Source organism: Convolutriloba macropyga, chromosome 14 (assembly GCF_964194025.1).
Source record: "Convolutriloba macropyga chromosome 14, txConMacr16.3, whole genome shotgun sequence".
In the NCBI taxonomy this organism is placed as follows: Eukaryota; Metazoa; Xenacoelomorpha; order Acoela; family Convolutidae; genus Convolutriloba; species Convolutriloba macropyga.
In genome coordinates, this window is record NC_134481.1 from 13,673,147 (window position 1) to 13,691,830 (window position 18,684).

At 34.6% G+C, this 18,684-nt stretch overlaps 1 protein-coding gene across 1 annotated transcript in view; it reads left to right on the top strand.

Moving 5' to 3' along the window:
• The window catches only part of LOC142353388 (kelch-like protein 23), a 63,028-nt gene that overhangs the window by 19,373 nt on the left and 24,971 nt on the right, over positions 1-18,684 (top strand). Inside the window, exons 2-3 of the mRNA XM_075405619.1 lie at positions 12,887-13,185; positions 16,971-17,819. Coding sequence (XP_075261734.1) covers positions 12,887-13,185; positions 16,971-17,819 — 1,148 coding nt within the window. The remainder of the gene's footprint in view (positions 1-12,886; positions 13,186-16,970; positions 17,820-18,684) is intronic.

The following is an 18,684-nucleotide window of genomic DNA, read 5'->3' on the forward strand; positions in this document are numbered from 1 at the left end:
ATCTTCACCCTGATAACACACTTTGAGAAAAGGAGCAAGTTTTTTAAACTGATAGTCATGGTGTCTAGAAAAAAGAAATACACGAAGAAATAAATAGCTTGAAAAAGTCATGCGGTAGCCACTTATATGAAATTGTGAAGTTTAAACGCGCACATTCTTTATACAAAAAAAAATTCTTGAAGTGGCTGAATTGAAATTTATTGAAGAAGTTTATCGGAGAAATTTATCTTCACCCTGATAGTCAATACATGGTCGAGACATTCTTTAGTTGTCAATAATTTGTCTAAAAGGGCTTTATCGGTCAATTAAAAGTTTAGCTTGGCCTTTTTGGGTCTTTGTAGGGTCGCGGTTCTCATTAAAGTTAATACAAAATTCTTCCCATGACAGATTTCAGTCGGGCACAGTCTTTTCATGGAATTTTTTGTTCGGAGACAGCATTGCCATTAGTCTAAACAATTATAAATGGCATAAATTCCTTGATTCGTAAGAGACTAAACCCTAACAAGGTGAAAAAAAATTAAAGTTTTTCTTACTGCATTCACAACAGTTTTTTTCTGCATTCACAAAACATTTTAACTAGTCAAGTTCTAACCATTGCTAATTTTTAACGAGGTCATGAACGGACTATCAATTTCGGTCTGATCATGGTTGATAATTGTCTGGATGATTGTCAAATAAATTCTACTAAGTGAGTGAATGTATTGCATTTATTAGATTCTTATATGCATTTCGGAGTTTTTTGTGTTTCCTTTTTTAGAAACTTCCCGAAAATTGAGTTTTTTGTACTCTACGATGAATGTCCTTGAAAATCCGAACAAAAATGGAATACACAGCCGCTAGGTTAAGCGCTTGCTCGTTAACAATGTAAAATCACAAACTGAAAAACCATGATTACACTGAGGCCGTTTGATTTCGCTTTTAGATACAAAAAGCTTTGTTATGCGCTCCATCTTAGGTTCTTAGATCTGCTCTCCATCAGCATATATCTGTTTGTAGTTTTCCTAAATTTCTTTGACAGAAAAGAATTGGGCTGGCGAAAACAGACCTTTCAGAACAAAATGAAAACAATGGACTTAGCTAATACTTAACTATCTCATTTTTCAAAGAAATTTGGATAATTTACTCATTGACAACTTCAGTTAGGATTTAGTGAAGATTCTACTAATTGATGGATGAAAACAGAATTTTGTGGAACAAAACCATTCTAATTTCCAAAGGAATGTTATGGCATCATGAGATGAAAACCAAATTCCATGTTCAAAGCATTCAACGCTGAAAACCGCAATTGTCTCGGATTTCTGGCGCATTCATTGCGCTGGATGTTTGGAAAAGGCAAAAATTTTTGATGCGATGGAGTCTGACCAAATATAATTTTGAACGTTCAAGAACACACCCAAAATTTTTGTCGAGACAACATTGCACTCAAAATTTTGAACGAGGCAAAAACGCTACAAAAATTTAAACTAGGCAAATTGTAGTCATTGTTAATTTTGAACAAGGACATGAAAGCTGTATCAATTTTCAACAACGTCAGTCTAATCATGGATGATAACCGTCTCGGTGGGTTGCACAATACGTATCTATGGTCTGCAATCGTCTAGTCATGAGCAATTTTAAACAAAATTATCAATCTGAGAATTATTTTCAAATACAACATAAATTTAAAAATGTCTTTTTATAACTTGAATTATGCAAAAATTATTTTTGTTCATTTCAATTTTTTTAAAAAAATTGTTTAAATAAACAAAGGCCTAAATTAAAAGATCAACAAAGGTTTTGTAGTTTTTGTTGTTTGCAATCAGCAATTGCAATCAGCTGATTTATTTATGCATAAAGCAACGGGAGAAAATTTATATATTTTTGCAGTCCAAAAGTAGATGTCCCCGATTTTTTCCTAAGCAGCCAAAGTTTTGTTACGAAATTTGTAGCAAATATATTAGTCCTGTCGGTCTTTTTTATGCGTTTTTTCGTTTGACTTATTTTTTGTCTGATACTTTTGACTTTTCGTCCTCACAAACAGGATAAACAGGTAGCGCCCCCTGCGCATTATTTTCTCTTAGAGCTTTTCAGCTCTGTTTCAGCTCAAACTGTTTTGGACACTTATACTTATGTTGTGAAGGGCCGTTCTTAGAGGTTGACGACACCCCCACTGTTGAACCCCTCTATTGCCCCCACCCCCCACAGCGCTGTTGCCCCCCATCCCACTGTTGCCCAGACCCCTCCCCATTAGACCCCCGGTGTACACCCCCGCCTCCCGTGGCTAATGACGAACAACCGATCGCTAAAAACACACAATTTTATACTAATTTTCACAATTTTTTTTCAAGTTTACTGAAAATTTTTGTCATTTTGTGTGTTTTTTTCAGCCCTAGGTGTGGAGAAGTCTCCTCTAGAGTCCTATTTTAGGTTACTGCATAGTTTCTAGTAGTAGTGGAATGGTTTCAACATTTTAACATCACGAGTTTTAGCCCTTTTTGGCAAAACGTGCAAATTTTTCAAATTTTTTTGTCATTTATTTTTTACTAACCACTTCTTTCCGAACGCAGGGGCAAGAAAATGTCCTTAAGGGTTGGATAATAAGTTACTGAAACAATTTTGTCTGCCATGGAATGGCTTTCAATTTTTTAATATAAATTTTATCAATTTTTTTTTTATAAAACTTGAATTTTTTTTAAGTTTTTGTTGGTTTTCAGGTTTCTCCAGCCTCAAGTTTCAAGAAACCTCTTCTAGGGTTCAAAAGTAGGTACTGTATAATTACTAAATGTAATGAACTGTTTTTCCAGATTCCAACACCACCAATTTCAGCTTTTTTTTTTACAAAACTTGCAATTTTTAAATTTTTGTAAACATATATTGTCAGTTTTTATCGCTGTTGTCAGTTTATTTGTCATTATTGTCATTTATTTAGACTTTTCAGCCTAACAAAAAATCTGCGCTAGGGTTTGAGTTACTGAAGAATGGTTGTTGGCCATGGATTAGTTACAACTTTTCTCAAAAATTTTTGCAGTTTTTTTGCAACTTCTAATTTTTTTCAAGTTTTTTGAAGTTTTTTTTGTCATTTTCTTGGTTTCTCCAACTATTCACATAACCTACTCACGAGTTTGAGTTTGAGGTTACTGCATAGCTTCTAGATGTAATGGAAGGTTTTTCAAGATTTTAAGATTAGCTATTTTTAAAATTATTTGCAATTTTTTTCAAGTTTTTTGAATCTTTTTGACTTTATCATTTTTTCCGGCACCAGGGTCCTAGGGACCACCTCCAAGGCTTCATGAAAAGCTCTCGCATAACTTCTAGATTCACGGAATTGTCATCAATATTTTAATGACTAGCTTTAACACTTTTTTAATAAATTTTTTTTCGAAAAATTATTATCATGATGAAAGATTATGGATGTTTTTGAGCCATTAAAACTAGTTAGCTTGAAAAAATGATACTGGATAGTCTCTTGAGACAATGAGATGGTTTTGAAGATTCGAAAGTCTTGAATTTTAGCAAGATTTTGTTGAAATTTGTGATTATTTTTAAAGTTTTTGAGTTTTTTTCCTTTTCTGAGTTTAACTATCATTCTTGGCCAACGAAGTTTTTCAAGTCTTGCAGATGGGTTACTTGACACAACTCAGGAGAAAAAAAAATAGTTTTAAACGTTTCACTGCGATATCTGGAAGCTTTACTTTTAAGTTTTGCTATATTTTGCAAATTTTTTAAATATCAGTTTTCTATTTGATTTGTTTACTAACAAAGCTAGAAAACTAAAAGATGAAGAGTCGAATCAAGCTAGCGCTAGCTTCAATAAAATGTGGCTAGCTACTGACGAAGCGAAAATTGAGAGCAATTCGCCCGACGTTAGTCGGATTTGTTTTATTTTCGATAAACCTGACAGAAATGAAGAAATGCCATTTTTTAAGAACACTTTGGGGGTAGTTTGTTCCAGAACTGCTTCCAAAAAAATTTCAGCTAATTCAAAATAAATCTGGTAAAACGTTTTCCAAAATATGGCTTTTCCAATAAGTTCTTAACTGCAATTCATAATCACAAATATTTCTGGAGAGAACTTTATTGCATTTATTAGACTATAAGAAGCAATTCAGGGTATTTTCATTTTGCGTTCTAAAAAGTTTGCCAAAAGTTTTGTTTTTGTACTCTACGATTAATCTCTTGTAAAAGTTTTTGCATGGCCCACAAATAAATACATAGCCTATAGGTTAAACGCGTGCTTAATAACAACATCAACTTACATATTGAGAACCATGATTAGACTGCGGCCGTTTGTATAGACTGCGGCCTCCAGATACAAAAAATACAAAAATCAATATATCTCTATAAAGGTAATTTTTCAAAGTGTTTCCTCAAATTTTTCATGTAATTGAGCAGCTTTGTCCTCAAGTTCTCCGCTACATTTCCAATTGCTGCCGTCTATCTGTGTGCGTTTTTCAAAGCGTTTTTTTAGTGAGCATCTATCTGTTTGCAGTTTTTCTAAAGTTTTTTTGAAAGAAAAAATCAGCTGGCGAAACTGGGACCTTAAAAACAAGATGACAACAACAATTTTCAACCAACAATTCTGCATCAATTAATTAGAAAAATTTTTGATAGCGTGAGACCTTAATGTAGAAACTCAATTTTCTCTGCATTCAGAGTTAGCTAGTCATTGTTCAAATAGTCTTTTAATTCTTCCAGCGTTCCTTCCATCTTTTTTGTTTTCTGATCTCTCATTTTGGCAGATCAAACACATATCAACTGCAAACTGAAGAATGTCAAAAACTCCTTTAGTTTGTTCAGAGAAGACATCAACATTTTATGGTCCTAGAACTGTATCCTAGGGTTTCAGATAGTCTTGCGGATAGTTATAGATAGTTTCCGTCTTTCAATCAGATTTTTAAGTTTTCAAAAATTTTGTATTTGTATCGAAGATTTGGTCCTGGTTTGAGGAAGCTAATTTTGTCAATCGTTTGCTCTAATTGTCTTACATGTAGCAGCTATTGTTTTTTTGATCTCGATTTTTTTACCTATAATTATAAATTTTCACTAATGACGATGACAAAATCAGGGAAAATTCTTGAGATGATCTTTTTGTATTCTTCCCATTAAATCTCAACCAGTTTACAGGTCGCTTAAACGATGACCCCTTCATTCATAGCTCAATTTAGGCTTAGTTTTTTGTTGGAATCCAATTTTCATTTCTCTTTCGTTCACATGCGACCTTTTGACATTGAGTTTTTGTTCTTTTTTAAAATTTTCTGAATTTTTTTAAATGATTTTCCCAATTCACTCGTGGTCAGTTTTTTATGTATATTTTTTGTTTAGTCATCGATAACTCTTTGAATTATACGTCGGGACTTCTCCTGCTGTATTTTTTTAATTCGCTTTACGTTTTGATCACGTTTTTCGTTTTTCGTTTTTCGTTTTTTGTAACGACTCTTACATTTGACTTCTAACTAACCTCACTCACTGTTTTAACTGAATGGTTTTTAAAATGCTTTCACTCAATGAATTATGCAAGATAGTGAATATAGTCAAAGTCAAAAGAGCAAAATCAAAAGTCCCGCAATAAACCGATAAAACACGGCCGTTAAGTCATTAAGAATTAGTTTATCAAAGTATATTAGAGTATTTGCTAGCTGAAATTGTTGCTGAGCTTATTAGATTTCAATTTAGAAGCTGAATTAAGTATAGTTTTAGAATCCAACCAAAACTGCATGCCGAATTAGAATACTTTTGACACTGAAAAACAAACAGAAAAAAAACTTGGCCAATTTTTCTTTCTCTGTTTCAAACCCGATGTGCATCAAGCGCGTCAACGGCGCCTATTTTTCGGCAATCTGCCGGCTATGTTTTAATATTTTTCTCTGGACTACAATATTGGATTTTCATGGGGTAGTTCTAATCAGAACGACCCGTATGTTTTTGAAGCAAACGAAAATTTACATTTTGCAATTTGGCATTTTTTATCACCTTCTATTTTAGTCTTAGCATTAGCAATTGTAGGTCCCTTCCCATTTTCAGTTAAAGGAATCACTATATGCTCTATTGGTTTTTTAAACATATGTTTATCACTCGAAAAAAATGCTTTTGTCGTCAGCGTTTGTGGTTCGATTGTTCTCCATATTCATATCGCAAAAGTCAGATTGGCTTGTCAACTTTTGTTACTAAGTGCTTCTGAAATTATATATTGCGTTTTGTGGGAAATACGTTTTTTTTGCTTCTGTTTAAAATTTATATGGAGAAGAAAGTAGAATACGAAGAAAAGGAGTAGAATACGAGTTTTGAAAATTCGGGTTCAGGCGGAACGCCAAAAATACAAAAAAACACAAAAAAGGAATCTGCCAATATGAAGAACGTTGTTCATAATTGTACATACAGCAGCAATCAACAACCAGATGGAGAAATAAATCAAAAAAATTGTAGATGACATTATTTGCACAGCTAATGTTGATCCGGACGAGGACTTAAGAATTGCAAATTTTAATAGAGATTAGCCCACAATTATCTTTAGAAAAAAAGGACGAAAGATTTCTGCCTTTTCTCCTTATAACCTTTAATTTGTGCAACACAAAGAATCAACATGTCGTTGGTAACAAAAACCCTCTGACAGAGGAATACTACTTGAATTTTTGCAGCTGTGCAACGGTCCAGCATTAGAAAAACAAAATTAAAGGGAGAGTTCATGGGTTTTTTAAATCAACAATTAGTTGGTTGGCCCCCAATCAAGCGCCTAGAAAGAACAAGATAAGTTGGACCAAACACTAGTATCCAGATGAATAGTTTTCAAAGAACATTAGATCAGATAACAACTGGCAGTAAAGGATCAAATGAAAATGCAACAAAAGAACAACCAAATTCGGACTAAATCTCATTAAAACCAACAATTTTTCTACAATGGAGAGGCAACCATACACCAATTCTTGCAGGCAAATTGATAAAACTATGAAGATTTCAAACGGTGTTCACAACGCAAATTTTTAGATCATGCCCACTCTCAATAGTGTCACCTTTCTAAAAACCTGAAATCTCACGTTGTTTTCAAAACAGAAAGTAATCAACGCGGATCGATCTGTGTAAAGAAAACTGTCGGCATGTTACCATTAGGATAACAGAACATCAAAAGAAGGATTTGTAGGGTGGTCAAAACCTGATAATTTCTATGACTCCACTAGTAGCATTGGACTGAGAATTTTGGATGCCTTTACAGTAGATTTTTGGCCTTTGAAGTTATATACATAAGCCAGTTGAACCCGTGGGCTAAGCGGGCGACAAATATAGGGGTAAACCTGCGCTAAAATATTCAAATCATCTATTTGATAGAAAAAAGGAAAAAAAGTTGAAAAACCCCCAAAACATTGATAATTATGGTAAGAGCAAAGTTCAGAATCGCCCTAAGAGTGCAAAACTTAGGCCAAAACAACAAATCCGAAATATGGAAGTTTTAAAAAGAAAAAGTTGTAAATAGACGTAAATTTGAAGATCTAAATAGAATAAACTTTGTTTTTGTGGAACTTATCGGTTAAAATTAATCAGATATTCGTAAAATTGTTAAAATTGTGATCTAAGACAAATGTAAGCTTTTTTGTTTATCTTTTTCAGTTTTTGAAAGAGTTTTAACCTGACAATAAACGTAAAGTTTGAATTCAATTGTTTTAAATAGGAATCAGCTTTGAATGGGCCTTCAGTTTCTTCTACATTTGATTTTTGTTTTTAATGTCTCCTGGCCTTATTAATGACGGGTCTCATGCGCACACTTATGCGTGCGGGGATTGCTTTGTTCGTTTCGTAGTTTGATTATGGCAATTTTTTCTCAATCAATCTGTTTGGGACATCACTTCGTTTGTTAGACAAAAATTGGATGAGCAATACCGGAACATCATTTGCAAGCGTACATTAGCGAGCCTCTTTGATTAAATATCTAATCGATATTTCTCCAAAAGTTTATGAAATGAAGGAAAACCCTTTTTTTTGTAAGCGTCAAGGCATTAGAGGGAGCAACCGACTAGTTGTAAAGCGCAATTTTTTAAACGCAATTAATAGGTCAAGTTTCCAGTGGAAACCTTTTGAAAGTCAATTGCCAGAGCTCTTCGAATGCTGCCCTCAAATATTGAAAACTCAAGCAACCAACTATTTTCCTAATCACCTAGTGCATAAGGTTTGCAAGAAGTATGAAGCAGTTTATTGAATTTTTTATTAACTGTCTTTAAGATAAAATTTTTTGCTTTGATATCGTTCTTGGTTGAGCTTGCTTCAAATTTTCTCTATATGTGAACAATGATGCACCTGTGGTTTCCTTCAACGGAACAATTTGGTCCAATGAAACCTGTCAAACGCCTTACTCGCAAAGCCCTTGGCCTTCTGAACCACGTTATCTTGATAGCAAATGTATTTTTTGAAATAACGTTGAACATTTTTATTACTCAATCTGGTCAGTATTGACTTCTTTGGATAGGAAACTGGAAATTTAGTAAATCCACTCCAAGACAATTGATTCAATGGAACTGAAAATTATTTAAACTTGTGAAACTTTGGACATCGATAAAACGTGGACTGACTATCTGGCTGCAGATGAAATTATATTGATTTATTGGTTACGGCTTAAGGTTAAAACCTTCATTGCACCTGAATGCTTCTTAAGGCAATGAAATTTTATGCATAGAAAAGAAGGGGAAGAAACAAACCATTATACGAAATGTCCAGAAACGTTGATCTGGAAATAGATTTTGAACTGAATATCCGAACTGAAATTTTTTTTAAAGGGCATCGCATATCAGCAATGATTTGTATGCGAAATGCAGACGTCAGAATCACGTTTTAGTGAAATCCCAACTCGGCAAAGGGGAATAGATACTACAAAATAAAGAAAACACAGAAATGTGAAAATAAAGAATTTTCGCTACAGATTGGAACAAGTCCTTTATTCCAAAAACATTACATTATAATCAATTGACTCACATGAGTGAACAGAGATCCGATCAATGACATATAAGCATTTCAAACAGTTATGGACCGTCATATATTTATCTTTGAGTTATTTGAAGAAGCTAATTTCAAGTTCAATGACTAGCTTGTCAACGCCAAACAAAACTCTTGCTCGGATTAAAAGAATTTTTTTAATATTATTTTTAAAAGATTATTGAACCCATTCAGTTTGTTTTGGAAAAGGACAATTCCATCTGGCTCATAAACGAGCAATTGTTAAAACGTAAATTAAAAACTATATTCTTTGTTCTGAGGATTTTGCAAACTGTCATTCAAAATACATCAAAGTTAAAAGAGTGATAAGCTCTATCATAACTTACTGATAACGAACACCTTGAAACCCATGCTTTGTTTTGATTTTGCCGAAAATGGCTATAGAAAATTTTCAACAAAAAGCGCCCTTCTCAAAGTTACCAATGACGTTTTTCTAAATTTAGACCTTACAATGAGCATATTTTTCTTTGGACAAGATATATCGGCGGCCTTTGATACATTGGGTCATAATGCACTTCTATAGACACTTAGTATTATCATTATCCTGGATTCCGGGATTATGTTCTGGTGTCCTTAAAAATTATTTTAGTGGTCATTCCGAGAAGTTGTAATTTGAAGTAGTGTTGTCTTCGGACCAGGAAACTAAAACTGAGCTACCACTAAGTTCGGTTTTAGACCCGCTACTTTTCTATGATTCGCTGTCATCAGATCTCATGTAAGTAAAGCTGCCAATTATGTTGTTAACTTGCAGAAAATACAATTTTTGGTTTTTTCTATGAGGAAGATGTGATTTTGTTTTGATTATTAGTTCCTTTCATCAGATAATTAATTGTGATACATACAAGCTTCAAATTTCCGTCTTTAAGAATACATATGGAAAAAATGGTGTTTCAGCCATTCAAGGAACGGAACAGGCTGCGAATTGAATTGAAGCAAATAATAGACGAGCGGTTTATAGATTATTAAGAACATCTTGGTGCAAGCGCGGCATGAGGCTTTTTTGTTTTTATTTGTTCTCAAACGAAGTTTGTAGCCATTAAAATTGCTCTCAAACAATAATCAATGGATTGTGCATAGGATTTGCAATGCATGCAGTGACTGGCAATACTTTGTTGTAGCTCGTAAGAAAAATTGTGAGATCTGGTCTGAAAATCAGTATCAAATTGAGTGGTCCTCCAATATTGATAATGAGACGTTGGATAAAATAGTCACTAAGGGAAATGCTACAGCAAAACCCAGAAAACAATTGAACAATTTCTCAAAAGAAATAAAAATCTCAACAAGAAAGAGCTTTAACCGATGTTTTTGTTCAATACAAAGGAAACATCACTCAGAATTTTACAAGTAGATTGAAAAAATTGTTTGAAAGTCAAATCATTTTCAAAACGAGAAAACTAAGAACTTGCTTGCCCACTTTGAAATCATCTTTTGATAAGAAACTGAAATCCCATATTGTATATAAAGTTCAATGTAACGGATGCAGGTCCATATATTTTGTTGATACCCGACAAAGTGTTGGCACTAGATTTTTGGAACATCAAAAGAAAGATTTCCTTGTGGGCCAATACCTCGTTGAATGTTGTGGTACAGCGCGTAATATTGAATGGGAGACTTTTTATGCATGTCGAGGGGTTAAAAAATCTAATGACAATTAAAGCCATTTTCATCAAAAAAGCTCAAACTGTAACTAAATACGCGCGACAAGCACCGAAGGCGGAAATTAACATCGAAGATTTAGTTCAAAAACAAAAATTTCTTTTGAACTCCAAAAGTTGTTCTGGTAATCAAAATGTCGACCCCAACAAGTGAAAGATAACAAAAGATGGGAATGAAAATAAAAACTGTTTTTCACAAAAACAAAACAGTGCATCCAGGATTTTCAAAAACTCCGGAATAAAGATTGAACTAATTTTGGTGTAATGAACGTAAAAAAAATGTAAATGTGATTTTAACTGAAAATAATTTCAAAAATTCTTTGTTATTTTAACTCATTTCTTAGAATTCAATAGATAGAGTCAAAGACAAGTCTATATATTTTTTATTGATTTCATTTGAGTGTTTAACCTGACGATGAACGCGATGATCAAAAACCGTTTTTTTTCTAAATCAGTTTACTTTTTAAATTTGGGTCTTTCCTATTATAGCCCCCCATGAAACTATAGACCCCCATTATAGTATAACTACAATAATTGAGGGTTTATGGGTTATCTGAACACTAAGCTGGGGCAATAATGGGATAGACCATTTTAATTTACTATTCCTTCTTTGCAGCACATTTATAGGTCGTATCGGTTTTTTAGGTGATTTTTGCATGACCATTTTTTTGTCGGACGCATTTGAATTTTCGTCCTCAAAAACATGATAAGAAGGTTGCACCCAGCGGCCATAAAGTGCTCTTAGAGCATTTCAGATCACTAGTCTTCAAGTAGGCGATTCACAGAATTGGTTTTGGAGACTTATGATGTATAAGGAGGTTTTAGAGATTGACCCCCATCACTGTTGACACCTACCGCTGCGCCCACTTAAGCCCCTTCGATTAAGGTAAAACTAGCCTCACTAAATTGTGCTAGCAACTGATGAAGCCAACCGCTTGCCTGGCTTCATATATAAGTGAACGTTCGAAAACAACAAAAACGTGCAATCGAGCATCAATGTGCTCATTTGAATGTAAACGTTTTCTCTATTGAGTTTTCATTCATCAATTTTTTTCTACATGTTTTAAATTTGAACTTTGACCTTTGAACTCTAACTCGCCGCTTTTGAAACATTTGCTTATTTCAACTTTATGGGACACGCTATATATTTGATTTGGTGTAGCAGATGCATATCCACATGTTTATTAATATAAAACCTACATAAATTACATTAAATTTATTTTGGTTTTGTTCAATTGTACAGTTGAATATTTCGTTTTTAACATGTCTTTCCTTGAGCGCCTCTAGTGTCATTAACTTAGACTGGTTGCCGCACTGGTCTAATATCTTCCACTGGAAAGCTGTTTTATCACCTTTGTACTCAATTGCATGTATTCGCATCTGTGAGTCCGCCATGGCACGCTCTGCAACCCTTGTGGTAATATTTCGGCATGTCTGCCCTATATAGTTCGATTTGCATCCATTACAAGTGAGCTGATAAACCACTTGGGATTGGTCTTTATCAAAGCTAGACTTAAGGCTAGGTAAACAGCTCTTAAGTTTTCCGAGTGGTGAAAATTGTCTATACGGGATGAATTTTGTTCAGCTTCACAAATTCCATAGAAATGTTGCCTCTGTACTGTAATACAAATTGTTGTTTCTCAGTATTTTTTTTGTTGTTTTACGGCTACGCCAGCGTTATATCTTTTTATTTGTTCTTTCATTCGTAGCTGGTTAATTGTGTCCTTGACGATATTCCCTACCCAAAGCCTCAGATATTGAATCCCATATTTTAAATGTTCCATGTTGATCTAGCTAAAAGGTCATAGAAAAGACAACTTGCCCCTTCCTGGGCATTGGCTTGTTGAATTGACAGATTTGATCAAGATTTAAAAAAGGATTGTCAATTGGTAATATGTCGTCATGTCTGCCCTACATAGATACCCATCTGATGTGTACAGTTTCTAAGGAAAGTATTTTTAATTAAATGACGCAGCCACTGAGTTTTTTAATAATTGTGGTAATTAAATTTGAATCCTAAGAGTAAAATATAATAACGTCTAATGACGTTTTTAGTCCCCTTCAGGCTACACCCTCACCTCCGACTGAAGCAGGCTGCAATTGATTAGAACTCTCACTGGTCGTTCGAGAGCAATTCTTCCGACGTTAGTCGGTTATGTTTATACATATTAAACCGTCATTTAAGATTTGAAATATGGCTCTGCAGTTCAAATTTTAGTAAATTATTGTCAACCAGTTAAGACTCTGACAAAATAAGAATTGTTTTCTGGCTCTAGGAGGTGACAAACCCAATAGCAGTAACCACACATCAGCTTCCTCCGCAGTCGCAAGCACCAACAACGTAAACAACAGCTCTAACAACGACATTCTTAACGTTCCTCTATTGGCATTCGGCGACCATTCAGCAGCCTCGGACAGTGTTCGGACTCAAATAAAGTGGCGGAATCTTTGCAGCCAGCACCACAACCGCCAGCCGACTTCAGTTTTGTCTTCGTCTCCTCAATCTGACTTGGCTACAGCAGCTCTAGCGTCGTTAGCATGCGGAGTACAGTCTAGCATCTACAAGCTTTTCAAGGCAATTACAAGTATAATGCAGATCTTTGCTGATGTGAATTAATTAGCAGACGGATCTGTTTACTTTCAGAATTCAATTGCTGGAACATAACAGCATGCTACATTTTTCACGTTCTTTACAATTCAAAGAACTTGAAATTATTGGGGCGCTGTGTTTTTTCACACATTTTTCAATGACTTTGATCTTTCAAAACGGGATAAACAGGTAAAGCCCAGCGGGCATAAAGTTTCGTTAGAGGCCCAAAGTGAGTTTTAGTAGTCCTTCAAGTGCTTAGAGTGGTGCAGCTGCTGGGATAGCCTTAAGGTTAAAAGGTCATTTTTAAAATGGTGCAATTTTTCACGTTTTTTATGATTTTTTTAGTTTTTTGTTTGATTAGTCTTAGGTTGAAGTTTCTAAAAGTTGATGAAGTCCTTTTGCGAGACAAAATTACTTGTTATGACCTTTTTATGAGCTATATGTTTTGGTACTACAAGTGAATAAACGCAAAATGATAATAATTTTTGCAATTTTTTTCAAGTTTTCTAAAAATTTTTGTCATTTTTTGAGTTTTTCCAGCTTCAGGAGCCAGGGAATCTCCTTTAAGGTTTGATAATAGGGCACTGTGTAGTTTGTAGTAACAATGGATTGGTTTTCAACATTTCAATGTCTCGAATTTCGGCATTTTTTTTATATTTGTCAATTTTTGATATTTGTCCATTCTCAAGTGTCAGAAAACTTATTCCACTGTGTGATAAAAAGTTACTGCATAGTTGTTAGTTTCAATGGATTTGTTTCTATCGATCTCTGAGCCAATGATTTTTTAAAGCTTAGAATTGGGTTTATGGATAGCCTGTAGAGACACAGAAAATGATTTTGAAGATATTAAAATCACGATTTTCAGCAACATTTCATTAAAATTTGCAATTGATTTCATTTTAAAAAGTTTTCGGTCATTTTTTGAGTTAATCGATCTTCAAGGGCCAATGAACTTTTTCAGGTCATGCAGATATAATACTTGATCGATTTCAGAAACAAAAATTGGCCTTGAACATATTTTTGAATTAGGATGAAATTTCATCCCTTTAAATTTTGAAATAAATTTAAAGGGATGAAATTTTGCCTAAGGGGTAAAAGCTTCAAGAGTTTTAGCAATGAGTATATTTTTGTTTAGTTTGTTTGATTGTTTTAGTTTCTTTTTCAGATGATTTTGTTTGTGTTTTGGCTGGCATTATTCAATTGATCTGCTGGTCATGCAAAGTCCTTCTAAGTTTTTCATTCAATTCTTTGAATTGTTTTTCAGGACTTGTTCTGCTATGTTTTTAATCATCTTGTTATCCACGTTCGTGATTTATTTTCGAACCAATGTAATAATCACAGAATCGTTTTTCGGTTTCGCGACTAAAATCAGATTCGTTGTTTTCATTTTTTTTGTTCTTTTCTAATAGCTGCGAAATGATAGCGGCTATTATTGGGACATCGTGGTTTCTTACAATTCAAGAAATTGAATTGTATTGGGGTGCTGTCTTTTTTTAAAAGATCTGTGCACACATTTTCATAGTTTTTGAAGTCAAATTGGAGTAGTGATTTTGGTCACGCCAAAATTAGATTTTGGTCGCGCAGGAAGTGGAGCGAAAAAGCGATTGGTTTCGCTCTAATTTTAAAGTAGAGCTGGAAAACGGTGTTTGAACAAAAATTGTTTTCTCGCTAGTTTTTTGTTCATATGTGGCAATTTCACTTTGATTTTCACTGTTTTCCATTTTTTGGATTGCATTTTCTAAATGGTTTTTCCAATCCATTCATAGTTCATTCTGGGCCTAGTTTTTTATTTGTTTGATCCAAATTTCATTTCTGGCTAGTAGTTTTTTGTTCAAATGTGGTATTTTGACGTTGATTTTGTTTTTTAATCTTTTTGATCTGATTCACTCGTTTTTTTTCATCGTTTTGATCTGCTTCACTAATCCCAATTCACTCATAGGCCGTCATAGGTGTAGTTTTTTTGTTTAGTCAATGAAAATTCTGTGAATTATACGTCAGGACTTATCCTGCATTTTTTTAAATTTTGACTCCTTTGATGATTCCTGCGATCTGACTTTTTGGAATTGATTTTTTCAATTTCAGTGCTTTCTACTGCTTTGCAGTTAAAATTTGTGTGCTGTGCGTCATTTGTTCCGCTTTTAGGTCAATTGCGTGGCTTACTTCACTAAAAAAATGACTTCTGAACTCGCTTGATGAACTTGAACTTTATGAGCATTTTCTAGTTAAAGGTCAATAGTATGCATCTAAGCAGTGCCAAACGTATATGGCCTAATTCTTGAGTATTAGTCTTGAGTTTTTGTCTCAAACATTATTTTTGAAAAAGCTCCATTAGAGCTTTTTCCTTATAGAACATATGTGTACCATAAAAATGACAGTCGGAATCTGACCAAAAAGTCAGTGGTCTATTAAAGGGCTGGTGGTCAATCTGTCTATCTTATTTATTTAGTTGTTTCAATTCATGGAAGGCCGCAAGCATCTATCGAGGCTATTTGCCGGCAATCTTCCTGAGTCTTCCGGCTGCGTTGTTTTGTAAAATACACTTTACCCTTCGGCCAGGTCGGGATTTTAAGGTGTGAATTCTGCCTTACCTCAATCACTATTTCAACTGAATCATAGGTTACGTTAATCTTGCTGCAATTCAATTGTCGGGTTTCAACGGTTTAAAAGATATAATTGAATCCTTTGCTCATTAAATCGAAAGCCCAATTTAAGTTGACAAAATTTCCTAATTTATCCGTAGTTTGATAAGATTAGATAAATATGTTTAACTCTGCATCTAAATCGGAGGCCAATGAGCGTATTACTAAAGCCAATCAGCATTTGACAATAACAAAAAAGCTTCGTGCTCCAAGTCCTAAGGCCCGCTGTTTATCCCTATTCTTTCATTTTCTTTTTTAAACCATACTATTTAATAAGTTAAAAATTAGGCGGCCAATTTGATCTTTTTTGTTACCGTTTTTAATCCCATCGATGGCAATTGGGGTCAATTTCAAGGATTTTTCCGGTAATCTGCTGGCTATATTGTGAGTAGAATTGTAGGAGACCTAAATTTTTTGTTCCTCATCTGGGCATTTTAAATAGCCACGATGCAAAAGCGAGGCTATGATTGATCTCGTCGTGCGTTTTTTAAACGATGCAAAGAATTTGAATTGTACCAGGGAGCTCTTTAAAGATCTTTCCACATTTTTAATTTCTATCAAACAAAATTGAAACAGTTATATTAGTCCTGTGGTCTTTTCTATGCAATTTTTTTTGCTTGGCCGATTTTTTTGTTGGACCTTTTTTTACTTCTCCTCAAAAACGGATAAACAGGTAAGGCCCGGAGATCATTAAGTGACTGAGCAGCTCTCTTAGAGTCTTACGCCTTACTACTGTCTAACTGTGCAATTCACCAAAACTGTTTTGATGATGCGCGCAGTTTTTAATTCCATGTGTGTACATGCTAAAACTTTTATATGAGCAGTAATCATTTATCATAAAAAAGGACTACATGTGTACGAGGTTAGTGCCGCTAGCCATGTAAGCATCAATAAATCTTTTATTTTTGAAAATTCATTTTAAAAGTGCTTCGTCCTTCAAATAATAAATGCGGCATATCAATTAAACCGCGAGCATTCTTCGTCGCTTATATTAAATACCAAAGAAAAAACCACGTCTAATGTTTTTAGAGTCTGTGTTGTGTCATGGTTAGTTAGGGAAGTGTGATTGATATTATTAAAGGGAGGAAATTTGTTGGTAAACAACTCTAAAGCTAAACAGATCCAATTTAGGAACCCCTCTTCTGCGATTTCAACATTGTCACGAGCGATCAGCGCACAATACAAGTGCACCGATGCGTATTGGCCAGCTGCAGTTCCTACTTTTACGCCCTCTTTTCCACAAAATGTGTGGAAAGCATCTCGAACTCGCTCAAATTCACAGATTTGACCCAGGATGACATTTTACCCATTCTGAACGAAGTGTACGGGTATGAAATTGAGCTCACGGAGCAGAATATTGACCATTTGTTGATTTTAGCCGATAGATTTGATATTAAGAGCTTAGTTCAGAAGTTTACAAAACACCGAGCTGCAATGGCAACGCCCAAGAACGTTTTCAAAATTTACCAATTTGCGCGAGATTTCAATTTGTTTGATTTGGTCGAATTTTGCAAGAAGTATATTTGTCAAGCAATCATTGAGTACTCGTACAGAGCCGAGTTCCGAGCTCTGAATGACGCAGATGTTGAAGCGTTGCTCAATTTCCAAGAAATAACCTGCAAAAGTGAGGTTGACCTTTTAGCCGTGATATGTCGATGGGCGAACAACGATTTCAGTGGTCGCATTGTGTCCGCTTTTTGGCTGCTATTCTCACTCCGTTATAAATACCCACGAAGTGATAACTTTAAAACGTCGTATCTAGAACAACTGGCGGCGTTTCGGCATAAATTTACGGTTTTAATTGACAAGTTTTACAAGATTGTGGATGATGTTCAGTTGAAAATGGAGTTGAGAAGTGATAATAGCAATTGCTACAGTGAGAGTAAGAGTATAGACGATGGGATTGTATCTGTGCTGAAAGATCACATGATGTGTACTACGCGGAGCAGAGCCACTCAGTGTCACGCGCCAAATATTTTGGTAAGTGTCGTATTTATCGCCATTGTTGACTCAAACCGGATTGTTTCAGCCCTTGTTTTCTATAATTTGTGATAAAAGAACAAGCTAATGCATCTCCTTGAGATTTGTATGATTTCATCAGCCTAATAAGAATTGTGGCGAACCAATTTTAAATATAATTGCGGAAAATATAATTTTTTCCGCTGAAGACAGGGGAAATGAAGCGTTTCTACGAAGTTGCTAGTTTCTACTGAGATTTCTAGCAAATATTTTTTTAGTTCTAATGGCCTTTTTATTTAATTGCTCTCATACGAATTTTAACAGTAATTATATTAGTCTGAGGCCTTTTTAGTGCGATTTGTTGCTTGATCGATTTCTCATCTCACGCTTTTATCTTTTTGTCCTCAAAAATTGGATATACAGGTAAAGCCTGAAGGGCATCAAATTACTGGGCATTACTAATCTCAAGTTTTTTTAATTCACAGAAGCTGTTAAGATCATGGTGCAAAGTTTTTTTGAGGTGTGGATACAGCGGAACCAAAAGTTAACTCTCACCGCTCCAAAGACATCCTAATGCGCCGCCTACTGATAGCCTTCCTAAGATCAAGCTACCGAGGACAACCACTCGCTTGTCGTTTGAGAGCAATTCGGCCGACGTTAGTCGGTTATGTTATGCATTTTTTGTCGTCTGCATGAAATTTCGCGATCCCTAATGTGTTTTGTCTTCAACAGTTCTGAAGCAATTTTTGAATTGGTTAATTGTTCTCAAGCTTAATTTGGAGTAATTGTATTAGTTCTTTTTGCGATTTTTCGTTCTACCAATTTTTCTTCACCGACGTATTTTCGTGACTATTCGGCTTGAGAAACAGGATAAACTGGTAAAGCC